The sequence below is a fragment of the Cuculus canorus genome, chromosome 33 (genome assembly GCF_017976375.1).
Source record: "Cuculus canorus isolate bCucCan1 chromosome 33, bCucCan1.pri, whole genome shotgun sequence".
Taxonomy (NCBI): domain Eukaryota; kingdom Metazoa; phylum Chordata; class Aves; order Cuculiformes; family Cuculidae; genus Cuculus; species Cuculus canorus.
Genome location: NC_071433.1, coordinates 1,004,795 through 1,026,481, shown reverse-complemented (window position 1 = coordinate 1,026,481; position 21,687 = coordinate 1,004,795). Strand labels below are relative to the sequence as shown.

General features: G+C 62.8%; 1 protein-coding gene across 1 annotated transcript in view; it reads right to left on the bottom strand.

The window, feature by feature from the left end:
- SHANK1 (SH3 and multiple ankyrin repeat domains 1) overlaps positions 1-20,787 on the bottom strand; it is a 59,067-nt gene extending 38,280 nt beyond the window's left edge. The window contains 10 exon segments of the mRNA XM_054052300.1: positions 917-994; positions 3,724-3,840; positions 5,347-5,436; positions 5,438-5,515; positions 7,093-7,250; positions 8,833-8,941; positions 10,808-10,879; positions 13,823-14,026; positions 16,956-17,180; positions 20,727-20,787. Of these exon segments, the coding sequence (XP_053908275.1) occupies positions 917-994; positions 3,724-3,840; positions 5,347-5,436; positions 5,438-5,515; positions 7,093-7,250; positions 8,833-8,941; positions 10,808-10,879; positions 13,823-14,026; positions 16,956-17,162 (1,113 nt within the window). The 5' untranslated portion in view covers positions 17,163-17,180; positions 20,727-20,787.
- Positions 20,788-21,687: the final 900 nt, after the last annotated feature.

Here is a 21,687-nt window from a genome sequence, read left to right as displayed (position 1 = left end):
CCAGTGCTTCCCCAGTGCCTCCAGTAACCCCCAGTGCCCCCCAGTGCTCCCCCAGTACATCCCAGTAACCCCCAGTGTTCCCCAAGTGCTCCCCCAGTACATCCCAGTAACCCCCAGTGCTCCCCCAGTGCTCCCCCAGCACATCCCAGTAACCCCCAGTGCTCCCCCAGTGCTCCCCCAGTACATCCCAGTAACCCCCAGTGCTGCCCCAGTGCCTCCCAGTACCCTCCAGTGCTCCCCCAGTGCTCACCCAGTACATCCCAGTAACCCCCAGTACGCCCAGTGCCCCCCCAGTGCCTCTCAGAACCCCCCAGTTCCCCCCAGTCCACTCCCAGTACCACCCAGTGCCTCCCCAGTTCCCTCCCAGTTGCCCCCATTCCCCTCCCAGTCCCCTCCAGTTCCCCCCCATTCTCGTCCCAGTTCCCTCCCAGTCCCTCCCAGTCCCCCCCATTCCCCCCCATTCCCCTTCCAGTCCCTCCCAGTCCCCCCCAGTTCCCCCTCATTTCCCTCCCAGTCCCTCCCAGTCCCCCCCAGTCCCCCCCCAGTCTCCCCCATTCCCCTTCCAGTCCCTCCCAGTCCCCCCCCAGTCCCCCCCCCAGTCCCCTCCAGTGCCCCCCAGTCCCCCCCAGTTCCCCCCAGTCCCCCCCATTCCCCTCCCAGCCCCTCCCAGTTCCCCCCAGTCCCCCCCATTCCCCTCCCAGCCCCTCCCAGTTCCCCCCAGTCCCCCCCATTCCCCTCCCAGCCCCTCCCAGTCCCCCCCAGTCCCCCCCATTCCCCTCCCAGTCCCTCCCAGTCCCCCCCATTCCCCCCCATTCCCCTCCCAGTCCCTCCCAGTCCCCCCCAGTTCCCTCCCAGTCCCCTCCATTCCCCTCCCAGTCCCTCCCAGTCCCTCCCAGTCCCCCCCAGTTCCCCCCACCTGGAACGGTGTTTGTCCGCTGTTGTTCTTCACCTCTTTATTCGCCCCCCGATAGAGCAGAATGCGGGCGCAGCTCTCCTGGGGGGGGGCGGCTCTCACCCACAGACCCCCCCAGAACCCCCCAGAGCCCCCCCAGAGCCCCACAGCACCCCCACAGCCCCCCATAACCCCATAGAACCCCGTAGCCCCCCCAGAGCCCCCCATAACCCCACAGCACCCCCACAGACCCCCCAGAGCCTCCATAGAACCCCCATAGCCCCACAGACCCCCCAGAGCCCCCCATAACCCCATAGCCCCCCCATAGACCCCCATAGACCCCCCACAGCCCCCCAGAGCCCCACAGACCCCCCAGAGCCCCCCATTACCCCATAGCCCCCCCACAGACCCCCCAGAGCCCCCATAGCCCCCCCATAGCCCCACAGCCCCCCCATAGCCTCCCCCATAGCCCCCCATAGCCCCACAGACCCCCAGAGCCCCCCATAACCCCATAGCCCCCCTATAGCCCCCCCATAGACCCCTATAGCCCCCCCCAGCCCCCCCATAGAGCCCCCATAGCCCCCCCATAGCCCCACAGCCCCCCCATAGCCCCCCCATAGCCCCACAGACCCCCACAGCCCCCCCATAGACCCCCCAGAGCCCCACAGCCCCCCCAGAGCCCCCCCACAGACCCCCATAACCCCATAGCCCCCCCATAGCCCCACAGACCACCACAGCCCCCCATAGACCCCCCCGAGCCCACCACAGCCCCCCCAGAGCCACCCCACAGCCCCCCAGAGCCCCACAGCACCCCCCAGAGCCCCCCAGAGCCCCAGAGCCCCCCCACCCCATAGCCCCCCCATAGCCCCCCATAGATCCCCATAGCCCCCCCATAGCCCCATATCCCCACCCCACAGCCCCCCCAATCCATAGCCCCCCATAGCCCCACAGCTCCCCCAGAGCCCCCCCAGGGCCCCCACATAGCCCCACAGCCCCCCCATAGCCCCCTCATAACCCCTCCATAGCCCCACAGCACCCGCATAGACCCCCCAGAGCCCCCCATAGCCCCGCAGCCCCCCCATAGCCTCCCCATAGGCCCATAGCCCCCCAAGAGCCCCCCCAGAGCCCCACAGCCCCCCCATAGTGCCCACCCCAGAGCCCCCCCATTGACCCCAATGTCCCCAATGTCCCCATTGACCCCAATGCCCCCAATGTCCCCATTGACCCCAATGTCCCCATTGACCCCAATGCCCCCAATGTCCCCAATGCCCCCAATGTCCCCCAATGTCCCCAATGTCCCCAATGTCCCCATTGACCCCAATGCCCCCAATGTCCCCAATGCCCCCAATGTCCCCCAATGTCCCCAATGCCCCCAATGTCCCCATTGACCCCAATGCCCCCAATGTCCCCCAATGTCCCCAATGCCCCCAATGTCCCCAATGCCCCCAATGCCCCCATTGACCCCAATGCCCCCAATGTCCCCCAATGCCCCCATTGACCCCAATGTCCCCAATGCCCCCAATGCCCCCATTGACCCCAATGTCCCCAATGTCCCCAATGCCCCCATTGACCCTAATGTCCCCATTGACCCCAATGTCCCCAATGCCCCCATTGACCCCAATGTCCCCAATGCCCCCAATGCCCCAATTGACCCCAATGCCCCCAATGCCCCCAATGCCCCCAATGTCCCCAATGCCCCCATTGCCCCCAATGTCCCCAATGCCCCCAATGTCCCCAATGTCCCCAATGCCCCCAGTGTCCCCAATGCCCCCATTGACCCCAATGTTCCCAATGTCCCCAATGCCCCCATTGACCCCAATGTCCCCAATGTCCCCAATGTCCCCAATGCCCCCATTGACCCCAATACCCCCAATGCCCCCAATGTCCCCAATGCCCCCATTGACCCCAATGCCCCCAATGCCCCCAATGTCCCCAATGCCCCCATTGACCCCAATGTCCCCAATGTCCCCATTGACCCCAATGTCCCCATTGACCCCAATGCCCCCAATGTCCCCAATGTCCCCAATGTCCCCAATGCCCCCATTGACCCCAATGTCCCCAATGACCCCAATGTCCCCAATGCCCCCATTGACCCCAATGTCCCCAATGCCCCCAATGCCCCCAATGTCCCCAATGCCCCCAATGTCCCCAATGTCCCCAATGCCCCCAGTGTCCCCAATGCCCCCATTGACCCCAATGTTCCCAATGTCCCCAATGCCCCCATTGACCCCAATGTCCCCAATGTCCCCAATGTCCCCAATGCCCCCATTGACCCCAATACCCCCAATGCCCCCAATGTCCCCAATGCCCCCATTGACCCCAATGCCCCCAATGCCCCCAATGTCCCCAATGCCCCCATTGACCCCAATGTCCCCAATGTCCCCATTGACCCCAATGTCCCCATTGACCCCAATGCCCCCAATGTCCCCAATGTCCCCAATGTCTCCATTGACCCCAATGACCCCATTGACCCCAATGTCCCCATTGACCCCAATGTCCCCCCAATGCCCCCATTGTCCCCAATGCCCCCAATGCCCCCATTGCCCCCAATGCCCCCAATGTCCCCAATGCCGCCAATGTCCCCCCAATGCCCCCATTGACCCCAATGTCCCCAATGCCCCCATTGCCCCCAATGCCCTCATTGACCCCAATTCCCCCAATGTCCCCAATGTCCCCAATGCCCCCAATGCCCCCATTGACCCCAATGTCCCCAATGCCCCCAATGTCCCCATTGTCCCCAATGTCCCCATTGACCCCATTGACCCCAATGTCCCCATTGACCCCAATGCCCCCAATGCCCCCAATGTCCCCAATGTCCCCAATGTCCCCACCTTGTTGTAGAGGGCACAGATGTGGAGGGCGGTGTTCCCGGAGGCGTTTTGGGCCGCGGCCTCAGCGCCGTAGAAGAGCAAATGCTCCAAATGCTGTGAGTGACCGTGCTGGCACGCCTGGGGGGGACAGGGGGGACACCGGGGGGACATCAGCGGGGGGACATCACCGGGGGGATGTGATGAGGGGGACATAGGGACGTGAGATGGAGACATAGGGATGGGGAGATGGGGACATGGGGACATGGGGAGAGGGGGACATAGGGATGGGGACATGGGGACAGGAGCTGTGGGGTACTGTGGGTTGGGGGGCAGATATGGGTCCGGGGGGCTCTCTATGGGTCGGGGGGGTCTCTATGGGTCTGGGGGGGTCTCTATGGGTCTGGGGGCTCTCTATGGGTCCGAGGGGGTCTCTATGGGTCCCTATGGGTCTCTATGGGTCTGGGGGGTCTCTATAGGTCCGGGGGGGTCTCTATGGGTCTGGGGGGTCTCTATAGGTCCGGGGTGGTCTCTATGGGTCTGGGGGGTCTCTATGGGTCCGGGGGGGTCTCTATGGGTCTGGGGTCTCACCTGGTGGATCTATGGGTCTGGGGGGGCAGATGTGCATCCAGGGGGGATCTGTGGGTTTGGGGGGTCTCTATGGGTCTCTATGGGTCTGGGTGGTCTCTATGGGTCGGGGGGGTCTCTATGGGTCCGGGGGGGTCTCTATGGGTCTGGGGGGGTCTCTATGGGTCTGGGGTCTCTCTATGGGTCTGGGGGGGTCTCTATGGGTTGGGGGGGCTCTCTATGGGTCCGGGGGGCTCTATGGGTCTGGGGGGTCTCTATGGGTCTGGGTGGTCTCTATGGGTCCGAGGGGCTCTCTATGGGTCGGGGGGCTCTCTATGGGTCTGGGGGTCACCTGGTGGATCTATGGGTCTGGGGGGGCAGATGTGCATCCAGGGGGGATCTGTGGGTTTGGGGGGTCTCTATGGGTCCGGGGGCTCTCTATGGGTCTGGGGGGCTCTCTATGGGTCCGGGGGCTCTCTATGGGTCTGGGGGGTCTCTATGGGTCCGGGGGCTCTCTATGGGTCTGGGGGGGTCTCTATGGGTCCCTATGGGTCTCTATGGGTCTGGGGGCTCTCTATGGGTCTGGGGGGTCTCTATGGGTCCGGGGGGGTCTCTATGGGTCTGGGGGGTCTCTATGGGTCTGGGGGCTCTCTATGGGTCCGGGGGGTCTCTATGGGTCCGGGGGGGTCTCTATGGGTCCGAGGGGGTCTCTATGGGTCGGAGGGGTCTCTATGGGTCCGGGGGGTCTCTATGGGTCCGGGGGGGTCTTTATGGGTCTTGGGGGTCTCTATGGGTCTGAGGGGTCTCTATGGGTCTGGGGGCTCTCTATGGGTCCGGGGGGGTCTCTATGGGTCCGGGGGGGTCTCTATGGGTCTGGGGGGTCTCTATGGGTCCGAGGGGGTCTCTATGGGTCTGGGGGGCTCTCTATGGGTCCGGGGGGCTCTCTATGGGTCCGAGGGGGTCTCTATGGGTCTGGGGGGTCTCTATGGGTCTGGAGGGTCTCTATGGGTCTGGGGGGGCTCTCTATGGGTCCGAGGGCTCTCTATGGGTCCGGGGGGCTCTCTATGGGTCGGGGGTCACCTGGTGGATCTCCTGCCATCCGTTCTCGTCGGCGGTGCCGATGTGGGCGCGGTTGTAGAGCAGAAGTTCGCAGCACCGCGGGTCCCCCCCCCACCATGGCCGTGTGGTACAGCGGCGTCAGACCCCGGCGGTCCTTATAGTTGGGGGAACCCCCCAAGTCCAGCAGGGCCTGCGCGGCACACCCCATAGCGACCCATAGCAGAGACCCACAGCGACCCAGAGCGACCCATGGCACCCATAGCGCCAATAGCGCCCCATAGTGCCCTATAGCATCCATAGCGCCCCATAGTGTCCTATAGCACCCATAGCACCAATAGCGCCCCATAGTGTCCTATAGTGCCCTATAGCATCCATAGCACCCTATAACACCCATAGCACCCATAGCATCCATAGAACCCCATGGCACCCATAGCGCCCCATAGTGCCCTATAGCATCCATAGCGCCCTATAACACCCATAGCACCCATAGCATTCCATGGCACCCATAGCATCCCACAGCGACCCATAGCAGAGACCCATAGCGACCCAGAGCGACCCATAGCGACCCATAGCACCCATAGCACCCCATGGCATCCATAGCGCCAATAGTGCCCCATAGTGCCCTATAGCACCCATAGAACCCCATGGCACCCATAGCGCCCCATAGCGCCCCATAGTGCCCTATAGCATCCATAGCACCAATAGCGCCCCATAGTGCCCTATAGCACCCATAGAACCCCATGGCACCCATAGCGCCCCATAGCGCCCCATGGCATCCATAGCGCCAATAGCGCCCCATAGTGCCCCATGGCATCCCATAGCACCCATAGCACCCTATAACACCCATGGCACCCATAGCATCCCATAGAACCCCATAGCACCCATAGCGCCCCATGGCATCCATAGCACCCCATAGCATCCCACAGCACCCACAGAACCCCATGGCATCCATAGCATCCCATAGCGCCCCATAGCACCCATAGCACCCATAGCACCCATAGTGCCTCATAGCATCCCATAACACCCACAGAACCTCATGGCACCCATAGCACCCATAGCGCCCCATGGCACCTCATAGCATCCCATAGCACCCACAGAACCCCATGGCATCTATAGCACCCCAGAGCGCCCCATAGCACCCAGAGCGCCCCATAGCACCCCACGGCACCCATGGGAGCCCCTCCCACCCAATTGAGCCCCTCCCACCTACTTTAGCCCCTCTCACCCACTTTAGCCCCTCCCACACATGGGTGCCTGTGCCCACCTATGGGTGCCCATGGGAACACCCCCTCACCCATGGGTGCCCTCATGGGCTACCCTTGGCCCCGCCCCCGTCCCTTAGCCCCGCCCCTCACCAGCACCGCGGGGTAGAGGCACTGAGGCCCCGCCCCTCCCCAGCAGCGCGGGGTAGTGGCGCCTTGGCCCCGCCCTCCGTCCCGTGGCCCCGCCCCCCGCCTCTTAGCCCCGCCCCTCACCCGCAGCGCAGGGGGAGCAGCGGCGAGGCCCCACCCCCTCATCTCCTCATTGGCCCCGCCCCTCACCCACAGCGCGGGGGTAGCGGTGCCTTGTCCCCGCCCACCCTTAGCCCCGCCCCTCACCTACAGCGCGGGGGCCGCGCCGTGGCCCCGCCCCCCCTTAGCCCCTCTCCTCACCCTCAGCGCGGGGGGAGAGGAGCGGAGGCCCCGCCCCCCGCCCCATTACCCCGCCCCCTCCGGAAGCCCCGCCCCCTCCGGAAGCCCCGCCCCCTCCGGAAGCCCCGCCCCTCACCAGCAGCGCCGGGTAGCGCCTGGTGCAGACGGCGCGGTGCAGCGCGGTGGCTCCGTCGCGGGCGCGGAAGTCGAGGTGCGCTCCGCCGAGGCAGAGGAGGCGGATGATCTCCACCTCGGCCGGACCCTCCCGCTGAGCCGCCACCGTCAGAGGGGTCTCTGGAGCGGGGAACGGGGCGGGGAGGGGGGGGGAAACACGGGGTCACCGGGGGGGGCACCGAGGAACCCGGGAACAGGCCCCGAATCCCGGGAACAGGCCCCAAATCCCGGGAACAGGCCCCAAAATCCCGAAAATCGGCCCCAAATCCCGAAAATCGGCCCCAAAATCCCAAAAATCGGCCCAAAATTCCAAAAAATCGGCCCCAAATCCCAAGGAATTGACCCTAAATCCTGAAAAATCGGCCCAAAATCCTGAAAATCAGCCCTAAATGCTCAAAAATGGGCCCAAAATCCCCAAAATCGGCCCTAAATCACGAGGAATTGGCCCAAAATCCCAATAATCGGCCCTAAATCCTGCAGAATTGGCCCTAAATCCTGAGGAATTGGCCCAAAATCCCAAAAATCGGCCCTAAATCCTGAAAAATCAGCCCAAAATCCCAAAATTCAGCCCTAAATCCTGAAAAATCGGCCCAAAATCCCAAAAATCGGCCCTAAATCCCAAAAATCGGCCCTAAATCCTGAAAAATCGGCCCAAAATCCCGAAAAGTCGGCCCTAAATCCCGAAAAACGGCCCTAAATCCCGAGGAATTGGCCCAAAATATGGAGAATCAGCCCCAAATCTGGAGGAATCGGCCTAAAATCCCCCAAATCGGCCCAAAATCCCGAGGAATCGGCCCAAAATACGGAGAATTGGCCCAAAATTGGCCCAAAATCCTGAGGAATCGGCCCCAAATCCTGAAAATCAGCCCAAAATCATGAGGAATTGGCCCAAAATCCCAAAAATCGGCCCCAAATCCCAAAATTCGGCCCTAAATCCCGAGGAATTGGCCCAAAATCCCAAAATTCGGCCCAAAATCACGAGGAATTGGCCCAAAATCCCAAAATTCGGCCCTAAATCCTGAGGAATTGGCCCAAAATCCCAAAATTCGGCCCAAAATCACGAGGAATTGGCCCAAAATCCCAAAATTCGGCCTAAAATCCCAAGGAATCAGCCCAAAATCCTGAAAATCAGCCCAAAATCCTGAGGAATTGGCCCAAAATCCCAAGGAATTGGCCCCAAATATGGAGAATCAGCCCCAAAGTCCTGGAGAATCGGCCCAAAATCCCGGGAATCAGCACAAAATCCCGGGAATCAGCCCCAAATCATGGAGAATCGGCCCCAAATCTGGAGAAATCAGCCCCAAATCCCGGAGAAACAGCCCAAAATCCAGGGAATCAGCCCAAAATCATGGAGAATCGGCCCAAAATCCCAAGGAATCACCCCCAAATCCTGAAGAATTGGCCCCAAATCCAGAAAATCAGGATTTGGGGGGGTCACAAGGTTTTGGGATCCCAGGATTTGGGGGTTCCCGGGGTTTGGGGGGTCCCGGGGTTGGGGTTGGGGTCGGGATTTGGGGGTTCCCGGGATTTGGGGGGTCCCGGGGTTGGGGTGGAGGTTGGGATTTGGGGGTTCCCGGGATTTGGGGGGTCCCGGGGTTGGGGTGGAGGTTGGGATTTGGGGGTTCCCGGGATTTGGGGGTCTCGGGGTTGGGGTGGGGGTGGGGATTTGGGGGTTCCCGGGATTTGGGGGTTCGGGTCTCACCCCCCGAGTCGGAGTCGTGGTAGTTGGGGTCGAGGCCGCGGTCGAGCAGTCGCGCCACCTTCTCGGCCGATCCGTGTTGGACGTAATCCAGGAACTTACGGAGCCCCGTCTGCCGCCACGGGGGGACGGACACGGGGACGGACACGGGGACGGACACGGGGACAGACATGGGGACGGACACGGGGACATGGGGACATAGATACGGGGACATAGATACGGGGACATGGATACGGGGATGGACACGAGGATGGACACAGGGACACGGGGACGTGGGGACATGGATATGGAGACGGACACGGGGATACGGGGACACAGATATGGGGATGGACACGGGGACGGACACGGGGATGGACACAGGGATGGACACGGGGACGTGGGGACATGGATATGGGGATGGACATGGGGACAGACATGGGGACATGGGGATGGACACAGGGACACGGGGACATGGGGATATGGATATGGGGACGGACACGGGGACAGACATGGGGACGGACATGGGGATGGACACGGGGACACGGGGACACAGATATGGGGACGGACATGGGGACACGGATATGGGGATGGACACAGGGACGGACATGGGGACACAGGGACATGGATATGGGGACATGGACATGGGGACAAGGGGACGGACACGGGGACACAGGGACACAGATATGGGGACGGATACGGGGACGGACATGGGGACACGGATATGGGGACGGACACGGGGATGGACATGGGGACACGGATATGGGGACACGGATATGGGGACATGGACACGGGGACACGGATACGGGGACATACATGGGGACATGGATATGGGGATGGACACGGAGACGGACATGGGGACATGGGGACACAGATATGGGGACAGACATGGGGACGGACACAGGGACACGGGGACATGGATATGGGGACGGACATGGGGACGGACACAGGGACACGGGGACATGGATATGGGGACGGACATGGGGACACGGATATTGGGACGGACACAGGGACATAGGGACATGGATATGGGGATGGACATGGGGACGGACACAGGGACATGGGGACATGGATATGGGGACAGACATGGGGACGGACATGGGGACACAGGGACATGGGGACATGGTTATGGGGACGGACATGGGGATGGACACGGGGACACGGGGACATGGATATGGGGACGGACACGTCAGGGACACAGGGATGTCCCACGGATGGACATGGGGACACGGGGACACAGATATGGGGATGGACACGGGGACATGGATATGAGGACGGACACATTGGGGACACGGACAGACAGACAGGTGAGGGACACTAAGCAGCAATGGGGGGAGCGCCCGCGGGCGGGGCTTTAAGAGGGAGGGGCGTGGCCTGCGGGTGGGGGCGTGGCCTGCGGGTGGGGGCGTGGCCAACGCTGGAGGCATGGTCATGCGTGGAGAGGGCGTGGCTTTGGAGCAGGGGGGTGTGGTCGGAGAAGGAGTGGTGCGTGGGAGGGGCGTGGTCAGCCGAGGGGGGCGTAGCCATGAGATGAGGGGGCGTGGCTTTGGGGCTGGGGGCGTGGCCAATGGCCAAAGAGGCGCCTATGGGAAGGGCACGCAGTCAATGGATGACGCTTTAGAATGGGGGCGTGGCCAGTGGGGGCGTGGGCTAGGGGGCGTGGCTTAGACGCTGGGGGCGTGGTCAATGGCTAAAGAGGCGCCTATGGGAAGGGCGCACAGTCAATGGATGACGCTTTAGAATGGGGGGTGTGGCCAGTGGAAGGCGTGGCTTTGAGCTGGGGGCGTGACTTAGACTCTGGGGGCGTGGCTTTTGAGCAGGGGCGTGGCTTAGACGCTGGGGGCGTGGCCAATGGCCAAAGAGGCGCCTACGGGAAGGGTGCAGAGTCAATGGATGGGGCTTTACAATAGGGGGCGTGGCCAATGGAGGGGCGTGGCTTGGAGGGGCGTGGCTTGGGGCGGAGATGGGCGTGTCTCTGGGCTGGGGGGCGTGGCCTTCACACCTTGGTATGCAGCTTGGCGAGCTGCTTCTCGTCCAGGTTCGTTTGCTTATAGACGCGCGTCTTATACCGGAACTTGGGGAGGGGTCAAATGGGGTCAGGGCTGAAGCCCCGCCCCCTTCCTTCCTTCTCTCCCCCCCCGGGAGAACCCCCAAACCCACACGGGGACCCCAAAACCCCATTGGGAGCCATCAACCCCCATGGAGACCCCATGACCCACAGAGAACCCCCAAACCCCCTCTGGTTGACCCCATTGGGCGCCATTGACCCCCATGGGGACCCCCATGACCCCCACGAAGACCCCACGGCCCATAGAGGACCCCCAAACCCCGTCTGGTTGACCCCATTGGGCACCATCGACCCCCATGGAGACCCCATGACCCCCATGGAGACCCCACGACCCATAGAGAACCCCCAAACCCCCTCTGGTTGACCCCATTGGGCGCCATCGACCCCCACGGATGACCCCATGAAGACCCCATGAGACCCCATGGAGACCCTACGACCCATAGAGGACCCCCAAACCCCCTCTGGTTGACCCCATTGGGTTCCATCAACCCCCATGGAGACCCCACGACCCATAGAGAACCCCCAAACCCCCTCTGGTTGACCCCGTTGAGCGCCATCAACCCTCACGAAGACCCCAAGGAGACCCCACGACCCATAGAGAACCCCCAAACCCCCTCTGGTTGACCCCGTTGAGCGCCATCGACCCTCACGAAGACCCCAAGGAGACCCCACGACCCATAGAGAACCCCCAAACCCCCTCTGGTTGACCCCATTGGGCACCATCGACCCCCATGGAGACCCCATGACCCCCATGGAGACCCTACGACCCATAGAGAACCCCCAAACCCCCTCTGGTTGACCCCATTGGGCACCATCAACCCTCACGAAGACCCCATGAGGACCCCATGAGACCCCATGGAGACCCTACGACCCATAGAGGACCCCTAAACCCCCTCTGGTTGACCCCATTGGGTTCCATCAACCCCCATGGAGACCCCCATGACCCCCATGGAGACCCTACGACCCATAGAGAACCCCCAAACCCCCTCTGGTTGACCCCATTGGGCACCATCAACCCCCATGGAGACCCCATGACCCCCATGGAGACCCTATGACCCATAGAGAACCCCCAAACCCCCTCTGGTTGACCCCATTGAGCGCCATCAACCCCCATGGAGACCCCACGACCCATAGAAGGACCCCCAAACCCCCTCTGGTTGACCCCATTGAGTGCCATCAACCCCCATGGAGACCCCGTAGAGACCCTATGACCCATAGAGGACCCCCAAACCCCCTCTGGTTGACCCCATTGGGCGCCATCGACCCCCATGTAGACCCCATGACCCCCATGGAGACCCTACGACCCATAGAGGACCCCCAAACCCCCTCTGGTTGACCCCGTTGAGCGCCATCAACCCTCACGAAGACCCCACGAAGACCTCACGACCCATAGAGGACCCCGAAACCGCCTCTGGTTGACCCCATTGGGTGCCATCGACCCCCATGGAGACCCCACGACCCATAGAGAACCCCCAAACCCCCTCTGGTTGACCCCATTGGGTGCCATCAACCCCCATGGAGACCCCACGACCCATAGAAGGACCCCCAAACCCCCTCTGGTTGACCCCATTGGGCGCCATCAACCCTCACGAAGACCCCAAGGAGACCCTACGACCCATAGAGGACCCCCAAACCCCCTCTGGTTGACCCCATTGGGTGCCATCAACCCCCATGGAGACTCCATGACCCCCATGGAGACCCCACGACCCATAGAAGGACCCCCAAACCCGCTCTGGTTGACCCCGTTGAGCGCCATCAACCCTCACGAAGACCCCAAGGAGACCCCATGACCCATAGAGGACCCCCAAACCCCCTCTGGTTGACCCCATTGGGTTCCATCGACCCCCATGGAGACCCCATGGAGACCCTACGACCCATAGAGAACCCCCAAACCCCCTCTGGTTGACCCCATTGGGCCCCATCAACCCTCACGAAGACCCCATAGAGACCCTACGACCCATAGAAGGACCCCCAAACCCCCTCTGGTTGACCCCATTGAGCGCCATCAACCCTCACGAAGACCCCCATGGAGACCCTACGACCCATAGAGAACCCCCAAACCCCCTCTGGTTGACCCCGTTGAGCGCCATCAACCCCCATGGAGACCCCACAACCCCCATGGAGACCCTACGACCCATAGAGAACCCCCAAACCCTCTCTGGTTGACCCCATTGGGCGCCATCGACCCCCATGGAGACCCCACGACCCATAGAGGACCCCCAAACCCCCTTTGGTTGACCCCATTGGGCGCCATCAACCCTCACGAAGACCCCATAGAGACCCCACAACCCATAGAGAACCCCCAAACCCCCTCTGGTTGACCCCATTGGGCGCCATCAACCCTCACGAAGACCCCATAGAGACCCTACGACCCATAGAGAACCCCCAAACCCCCTTTGGTTGACCCCATTGGGCGCCATCAACCCTCATGAAGACCCCATAGAGACCCCACAACCCATAGAGAACCCCCAAACCCCCTCTGGTTGACCCCGTTGGGCGCCATCGACCCCCATGGAGACTCCATGACCCCCATGGAGACCCTACGACCCATAGAGGACCCCCAAACCCCCTCTGGTTGACCCCGTTGAGGGCCATCAACCCCCATGAAGACCCCACGAAGACCCTACGACCCATAGAGAACCCCCAAACCCCCTCTGGTTGACCCCATTGGGTTCCATCAACCCCCATGGAGACTCCATGACCCCCATGGAGACCCTGCGACCCATAGAGAACCCCCAAACCCCCTCTGGTTGACCCCATTGGGCGCCATCGACCCCCATGGAGACCCCATGACCCCCATGGAGACCCTACGACCCATAGAAGGACCCCCAAACCCCCTCTGGTTGACCCCATTGGGTTCCATCAACCCTCACGAAGACCCCAAGGAGACCCTACGACCCATAGAGGACCCCGAAACCCCCTCCGGTTGACCCCGTTGGGTTCCCTCACCTCGAGGTAGGGGACGCCCTGGTCGAAGCTCTGGGGGTAATCGCGTAGCGGACGCTCTTCGTCGAGGAATTTGGCGTCGCGCCCGGCGGCCGCCGGTTGGAAGAGGCCATAGTTGAGGCCGTCGTGGAGGCCCTCGGTCAGAGCGCAGAGGAGCTGCTGTTTGGCCGCCCACACGGCCGCCCCCGGGTCGAAGCGCAGGCACTTCTAAAGGGGGGGTACAGGAAAAGTGGGGGGGTCAGGAGAGTGGGGAACCCCGACACCCCAAAAAGGGGATCTCCAACAACGGCCAAAAGGGACCTCACGGCATCCATAGGGTCAGAGACCTCCAGAATGGGGACCTCTAAGGGGATCCCCAGCACCCATAGGGTCAGAAACCCCTATAATGGGGACCCCCAGTACCCCAAAAGGGGACCCCCATAATAGGGACCCCTAAAAGGGACCCCCAGCACCCCGAAAAGGGACCTCACAGCACCCATAGGGTCAGGAACCTCCAGAATGGGGACCTCTAAAGGGGACCTCCAGCACCCATAGAGTGATGGACCCCCATAAAGGGGACTCCCAGCACCCCAAAAGGGGACCCCCATAATAGGGACCCCTAAAAGGGACCCCCAGCACCCCGAAAAGGGACCTCCCAGCACCCATAGGGTTAGGGACCCCCAGAATGGGGACCTCTAAAGGGGATCCTCAGCACCCATAGGGTCAGGGACCCTCATAAAGGGGACCCTCAGCACCCCAAAAGGGGACCCCCATAATAGGGACCCCTAAAAGGGACCCCCAGCACTCCGAAAAGGGACCTCCCAGCATCCATAGGGTCAGGGACCCCCAGAATGGGGACCTCTAAAGGGGATCCCCAGCACCCATAGGGTCAGGGACCCCCATAAAGGGGACCCCAAGCACCCCAAAAGGGGACCCCCATAATAGGGACCCCTTAAAGGGACCCCCAACAGCCCCCAAAAGGGACCTCACAGCATCCATAGGGTCAGAGACCTCCAGAATGGGGACCTCTGAAGGGGATCCCCAGTACCCATAGGGTCAGAAACCCCTATAATGGGGACCCCCAGTACCCCCAAAGGGGACCCCCATAATAGGGACCCCTAAAAGGGACCCCCAGCACCCCGAAAAGGGACCTCCCAGCATCCATAGGGTCAGGGACCCCCAGAATGGGGACCTCTAAGGGGGATCCCCAGCACCCATAGGGTCAGGGACCCCCGTAAAGGGGACCCTCAGCACCCCAAAAGGGGACCCCCATAATAGGGACCCCTAAAAGGGACCCCCAGCACCCCGAAAAGGGACCTCCCAGCATCCATAGGGTCAGGGACCCCCAGAATGGGGACCTCTAAGGGGGACCCTCAGCACCCATAGAGTGATGGACCCCCATAAAGGGGACCCCCAACACCCCAAAAGGGGACCCCAAGAATGGGGACCCTCAGCACCCCCAAATAGGACCCCCAGTACCCCCAAAAAGGACCCCCAGCACCCCCCAAAAGGGACCTCACAGCATCCATAGGGTCAGGGACCCCCATAAAGGGGACCCTCAGCACCCCAAAAGGGGACCTCCATAATAGGGACCCCTAAAAGGGACCCCCAGCACCCCAAAAGGGGACCCCCACAGCACCCATACGGTCAGGAACCCCCATAATGGGGACCCCCCAGCACCCATAGGGGTCAGGGACCCTCATAATAGGGATCCCTAAAGGGGACCCCCAGCACTCCAAAAGGGGACCCCCAGAATAGGGACCCCTAAAAGGGACCCCCAGCACCCCGAAAGGGGACCCCCAGCACGCATAGGGTCAGAAACCCCCAGAATGGGGACCCCTAAAGGGGACCCCCAGTACCCATAGGGTCAGAGACCCCCATAAAGGGGACCCCCAGCACCCCAAAAGGGGACCCCGAGAATGGGGACCCTCAGCACCCCCAAATAGGACCCCCAACAACCCCCAAAAGGGACCCCACAGCACCCATAGGGTCAGGGACCTCCAGAATGGGGACCTCTAAAGGGGACCTCCAGCACCCATAGGGTCAGGGACCCCCATAAAGGGGACCCCCAACACCCCCAAAGGGGACCCCCATAATAGGGACCCCTAAAAGGGGCCCCCAGCACCCCCAAATAGGACCCCCAGCACCCCCCAAAAGGGACCTCACAGCACCCATAGGGGTCAGGAACCCCCAGAATGGGGACCCCCAAAGGGGTCCCCCAGTACCCATAGGGTCAGAAACCCCTATAATGGGGACCCTCAGCACCCCAAAAGGGGACCCCCAGAACGGGGACCCCCAGCACCCCCAAATAGGACCCCCAGCACCCCCCAAAAGGACCCCCAGCACCCCCCAAAAGGGACCTCCCAGCACCCCAAAAGGGGACCCCCATAATAGGGACCCCTATAAGGGACCCCCAGTACCCCCAAAGGGGACCCCCATAATAGGGACCCCTAAAAGGGACCCCCAGCACCCCAAAAGGGGACCCCCACAGCACCAATAGGGTCAGAGACCCCCAGAATGGGGACCCCCAAAGGGGACCTCCAGCACCCCCAAAGGGGACCCCCATAACAGGGACCCCCAAAGGGGACCCCCAGCACCCCCAAAGGGGACCCCCATAACGGGGACCCCTAAAAGGGACCCCCAAATAGGACCCTCAGCACCCATAGGGGTCAGAGACCCCCTAAATCCCCCCCTATTTTGGGGCTCCCTCACATATATTGGGGTCCTCCTCCCATATTTTTACCTCCCCCCCTATATTGGGGATCCCTCCATATTTTTGGGGTCCCCCCATATTCTTCCCTCCCCCCTATATATTGGGGTCCCCCCCCCATATTTTTTATCTCCCCCATAGATTGGAGTCCCCCCAATACTTTTATCTCCTCCCCATATATTGGGGATCCCCCATATATTGGGGTCCCCTATATTTTTGGGGTCCCCCTATATTTTTTGGGCTCCCCCCCATATTTTTGGGGTCCCCCCCATCTTTTTGACCCCCCCCATATATTGATACCCCCCCTATATATTGGGGTCCCCCCACATTTCTGCCCCCCCCCATTTAATCCTATTATGAGGTTCTTCCCCATTATATTTTGGGGTTCTCCCCCTCCTATTTTGGGGTTCTCCCCCCCCTCATATTTTGGGGTCCCCCCCCCCTTACCGTTTGGTGCAAGTCGGGGATCCCGATGCGGAATACCATTCGGCTGAAGTGGGTATCGTCGGGGGTCGGGGGGGGTCTTGGGGGACCCCTGGAACGGGGGGGTCCAGGATTTGGGGGTCCTTCGCTCCCCGAATCGGAATCACCTTCGGGGTACTCTGAACCCCGACCCCCCTCTTCCTCCTCGCTGGAGGCCGGAGTGCGCGGCATCGCCTCAGCATCACAGGCCTGGGGGGGGGGAAAAAGGGGTGACCCCCCCCGAACCCCAAAATTCCCCCTGAACCCCAAAATCCCCCCTGAACCCCCAAAACCCCCCAAAATCCCCTCCAAAACACCCCCAAAATGACCCCATAGATGGGGTTTTCATGGTATCGCATCACTATCACAGCACAAAGGGGGGGGAAAAAGGGGGGCAGTGACCCCCCTGAACCCCAAAATCACCTCTGAACCCCAAAATCCCTCCTGAACCCCAAAATCCCCCCCAAAACACCCCCAAAATGACCCCATAGATGGGGTTTTCATGGGATCGCATCACTATCACAGCACAAAGGGGGGGGAAAAAGGGGGGCAGTGACCCCCCCGAACCCCAAAATCACCCCTGAACCCCAAAATCCCCCCTGAACCCCAAAATACCCCCAAAATCCCCCCCAAATCCCCCCTTTTACACCCCCACCCCCCCCCCTTGCACACGCGTGTGCACCCATGTGCTCACAGTGGGGGTCACTGCCCCTATGGAACCCCTTTAGGGGGGGACTTGGGGGTCAGTGACCCCCCCAGAACCCCTCAACCCCCCCAAAATCCCCCCTTTTACACCCCCACACCCCCTCTTGCACACGCGTGTGCACCCATGTGCTCAGTTTGGGGGTCACTGCCCCTATGGAATCCCTTTAGGGGGGGATATAGGGGGCAATGACCCCCCCAGAACCCCTCAACCCCCCCCAAATCCCCCTTTTTACACCCCCACCCCCTCTCTTGCACACGCGTGTGCACCCATGTGCTCAATTTGGGGGTCACTGCCCCTCTGGAACCCCTTTAGGGGGGGATATAGGGGTCAATGACCCCCCCAGACCCCCCCAAACCCCCCTCTTTCCCCCCCAAATCCCCCCTTTTACACCCCCACCCCCCCTCTTGCACACGCGTGTGCACCCCTGTGCTCACATTGGGGGTCACTGCCCCTCTGGGACCCCTTTAGGGGGGGACTTGGGGGGCAATGACCCCCACAGAACCCCTCAACCCCCCCAAAATCCCCCCTTTTACCCCCCCACCCCCCCCCTTGCACACGCGTGTGCACCCATGTGCTCAATTTGGGGGTCACTGCCCCTCTGGAACCCCTTTAGGGGGGGATATAGGGGGCAGTGACCCCCCCAGAACCCCTCAACCCCCCCAAAATCCCCCCTTTTACACCCCCACACCCCACCTCTTGCACACGCGTGTGCACCCATGTGCTCACAGTGGGGGTCACTGCCCCTCTGGAACCCCTTTAGGGGGGGATATAGGGGGCAATGACCCCCCCAGACCCCCCCAAACCCCCCTCTTTCCCCCCCAAATCCCCCCTTTTACACCCCCACCCCCCCTCTTGCACACGCGTGTGCACCCATGTGCTCAGAATGGGGGTCACTACCCCTATGGAACCCCTTTAGGGGGGGATATAGGGGTCAATGACCCCCCCAGACCCCCCCAAACCCCCCTCTTTCCCCGTCCCCCCCCCTCCCCTCGTGCTCGCACACGCGTGTGCCGGGTCGGGTTATTTATAGCGGGAATTGGGGCGCGTCCCGGGGGGGCACCGACGGTGCGAGGACACGAGGACGTCACCTTGAACCAGATGGGGCCTGCGGGGGGGGGGGGGGGAGTGTGCAAGGAGGGGGCTGAGAGCACGCGAGTGTGCAAAGGGGGGGCGCTGAGAGCACGAGCGTGCAAATAGGGAGCGAATTGGGGGCACGAGTGTGCAAATGGGGGGAGCGGGGAGGGTGCGAGCGTGCAAAGGACGGGGCTGAGAGGATGTGAGCGTGCAAATGGGGGCCGCGAGTGTGCAAAGAGGGGGAGCTGAGAGCGCTTGTGAGCGCACAAGTGTGCAAAGGGGGGGAATTCGGCGCACGAGCGTGCAAAGAGAGGGGGAGGTGGGAGCACACGCGTGTGCAAGGAAGGCCACCAGGAAGCCATCCCTGTTGCACGAGGGCCTGGGCACACACGCACTCCCCCTTTGCACACGCGTGTGTTCCTCGTGCGCCGGCGGCTCGCCGCGCTGTTGCCATGGCAACGGCAGCCGCTGCCCGAGGGGAGGGGGGGAGAGAGGGGAGGAGATCCCCAAGCGCGTGCACACGCGTGTGCAAACACACCTACACGTCTATGCGAGGCCGGCGAGCGTGCAAAGAGAGGCCGAGAGGCGCCTCTTGCACACTCGGGGGGGTCCTCAGCGCCTTTCCGCCCATAGGGGTGGAGCTTAGCGCTTTGCACACGCGTGTGCAACACCTGTGTGTCTCTCCGGGGCGGCTGTCGGGGACTCACGTGTGACACACGTGGCCCAAAGGAGCCGCACGTGTGACACACGTGGTGTGCGGGGGGGGGTGTAGCACACGTGCGCCGCTCTTGCACACTCACACTACCCACACGCGCTCCCTTGCACACTCACCCCCCCTCCCAGAGCCTCATATTTGCACCTCCACCCCCCTCCATTTGCACCATCACCTTTGCACGCGCGTTGCTTTCACCCCCCCCTTTGCACACCCCTTCCTTGCACACTCACCCCCCCTCCGCCTTGCACGCCCCTTCCTCCCCCACAGCGGCTTTGCACCACCGCCCCCCCCCCCTCCTTTTTGCACACCCCTCTTTTGCACAAGCGCCGCTCCCCTTCCTTCCCCCCCCCCCCATTTCCACCCCCTCCCCCTCTCTTGCACACTCACCCCTTTGCACACCCCTTTGGCCCTATTCTGCCGCTTCCCCCCTCCCTCGGAGCCCCTCTCCTCTTGCACAAGTGCCCCCCCCCCACTCTTTGCACGCCCACGCTGAGCTCCGCCCCCCCCTCCTCATCCCACCGCCCCCCCCCTCCCCTCCTCGTGCATTGCACGGCTCCTTTGCACACTTCCCCCCCCCCATTTTCACGCCCCCATTGGGCTCAATTCCCCCCCCCTTTGCACACCCCCTCCTCTTTGCACGCTCCTCGTTGCACTGAGCTCCTATTTGCACACTCCCCCCTTTGCACACCCCTATTTCCACCCCCCCTTTTGCACACCCACCCCCCTCTTTGCACACTCCTCATTGCACTGACCCCCCATTCCCCCCCCATTGCCCCCATTTGCACCCCCCCTTTTGCACAACCCCCCCTTCTCTTTGCACGCTCCTCATTGCACCGAGCCCCTATTTGCACCCCCCTCTTGCACCACCGCCCCCATTTGCACCACCCCCCCATTTGCACACCCACATTTGCACACCCCCCTTTGCACAAAGCCCCCCCTTTGCACGCTCCTCATTGCACCGAGCCCCCATTTGCACCCCCATTTCCACACCCCCATTTGCACCCCCCTATTTGCACCCCCCCTATTTGCACCCCCCCATTTCCACCCCCCCATTTCCACCCCCCCATTTGCACCCCCCTATTTGCACACCCACCCCCCCCCTCCCCATTGCACGGAGCCCCCATTTCCCCCCTCCCCCCCCATTTCCCGCCCCCCCCGAGCTCGGTTCAATGCTTCCCCCCCTCCCCTTTGCACACTCCCCCCCCCCATTTGCACACTCCCCCCCTCCTCTTTGCACACTCACCACCCCCCCCCCCCGTACCTGCCCGGAGCAGCGGTTGCAGCGGAGCCCCCGATGCTGCGGAGCGGCCCCGCCCCTCCCCTTTCTCTCCCCCCCGCCCACTATGGCCACGCCCACCGGCCGGCGAGGCCACGCCCACTCGGCGCCACGCCCGCGGCACGTCACGTGACCGCGCCCACCGCTGTTAAGGGAAGGGGGGGGGAAGAGAGGCCACGCCCACGCGCGGTGGGTGGGAGGGGAAGGAAGATGAGGCCACGCCCACGCGCGATGACCACGCCCACCGCGTAACCACGCCCACGCCGCCCCTCCAGTCCCCCCCCCCGCGCGCGCCTCTCTATGGGAACGGTGAACAGCGCCCGCGCGAAGCCCCGCCCACCGGGAAGTGAGGCCCCGCCCACCAGAGGGTGAGGCCACTCCCACCTCGACAGAGGCCGCGCCCACACCAGGTACCGCCCACAAGCCAGAGCCACGCCTCCTACGGGCAAGCCCCGCCCACTCCGAGCCCCGCCCACTCTATCGCGTGATGAAAGCCGCTGCTCTGTAGGCTCCGCCCACCGCTGCGTCTGTCAGGCCACGCCCACCGCCCGAGACACGCCCCCTTCTGGCCCTCGGCCAGAGCCACGCCCACTGGTAAAGCCCCGCCCTCTTCTCCTCCAGGCCCCGCCCACATGAAGTGAGACCCCGCCCCCGCCTGGCCCCGCACTCCCTCTGCCTCCACGTAGAGCCCCGCCCACTCAGAGCCCCGCCCACGGATCGCGAGCCACGCCCACGGAAAGCCACACCCATCGCTTCTCCCCTCCTGGCCACGCCCACTGAATAGCCCAGAAAGAAGCCACGCCCACTCTCAAGCCACGCCCCCTCCAAGCCACGCCCCATCAACCCCACACAAGCCACGCCCGTTCAAGCCACGCCCCACAACACCTACGCAAAGCCACGCCCCTTCTAAACCACGCCCCCTCTAAAAGCCCCGCCCACCACGAGT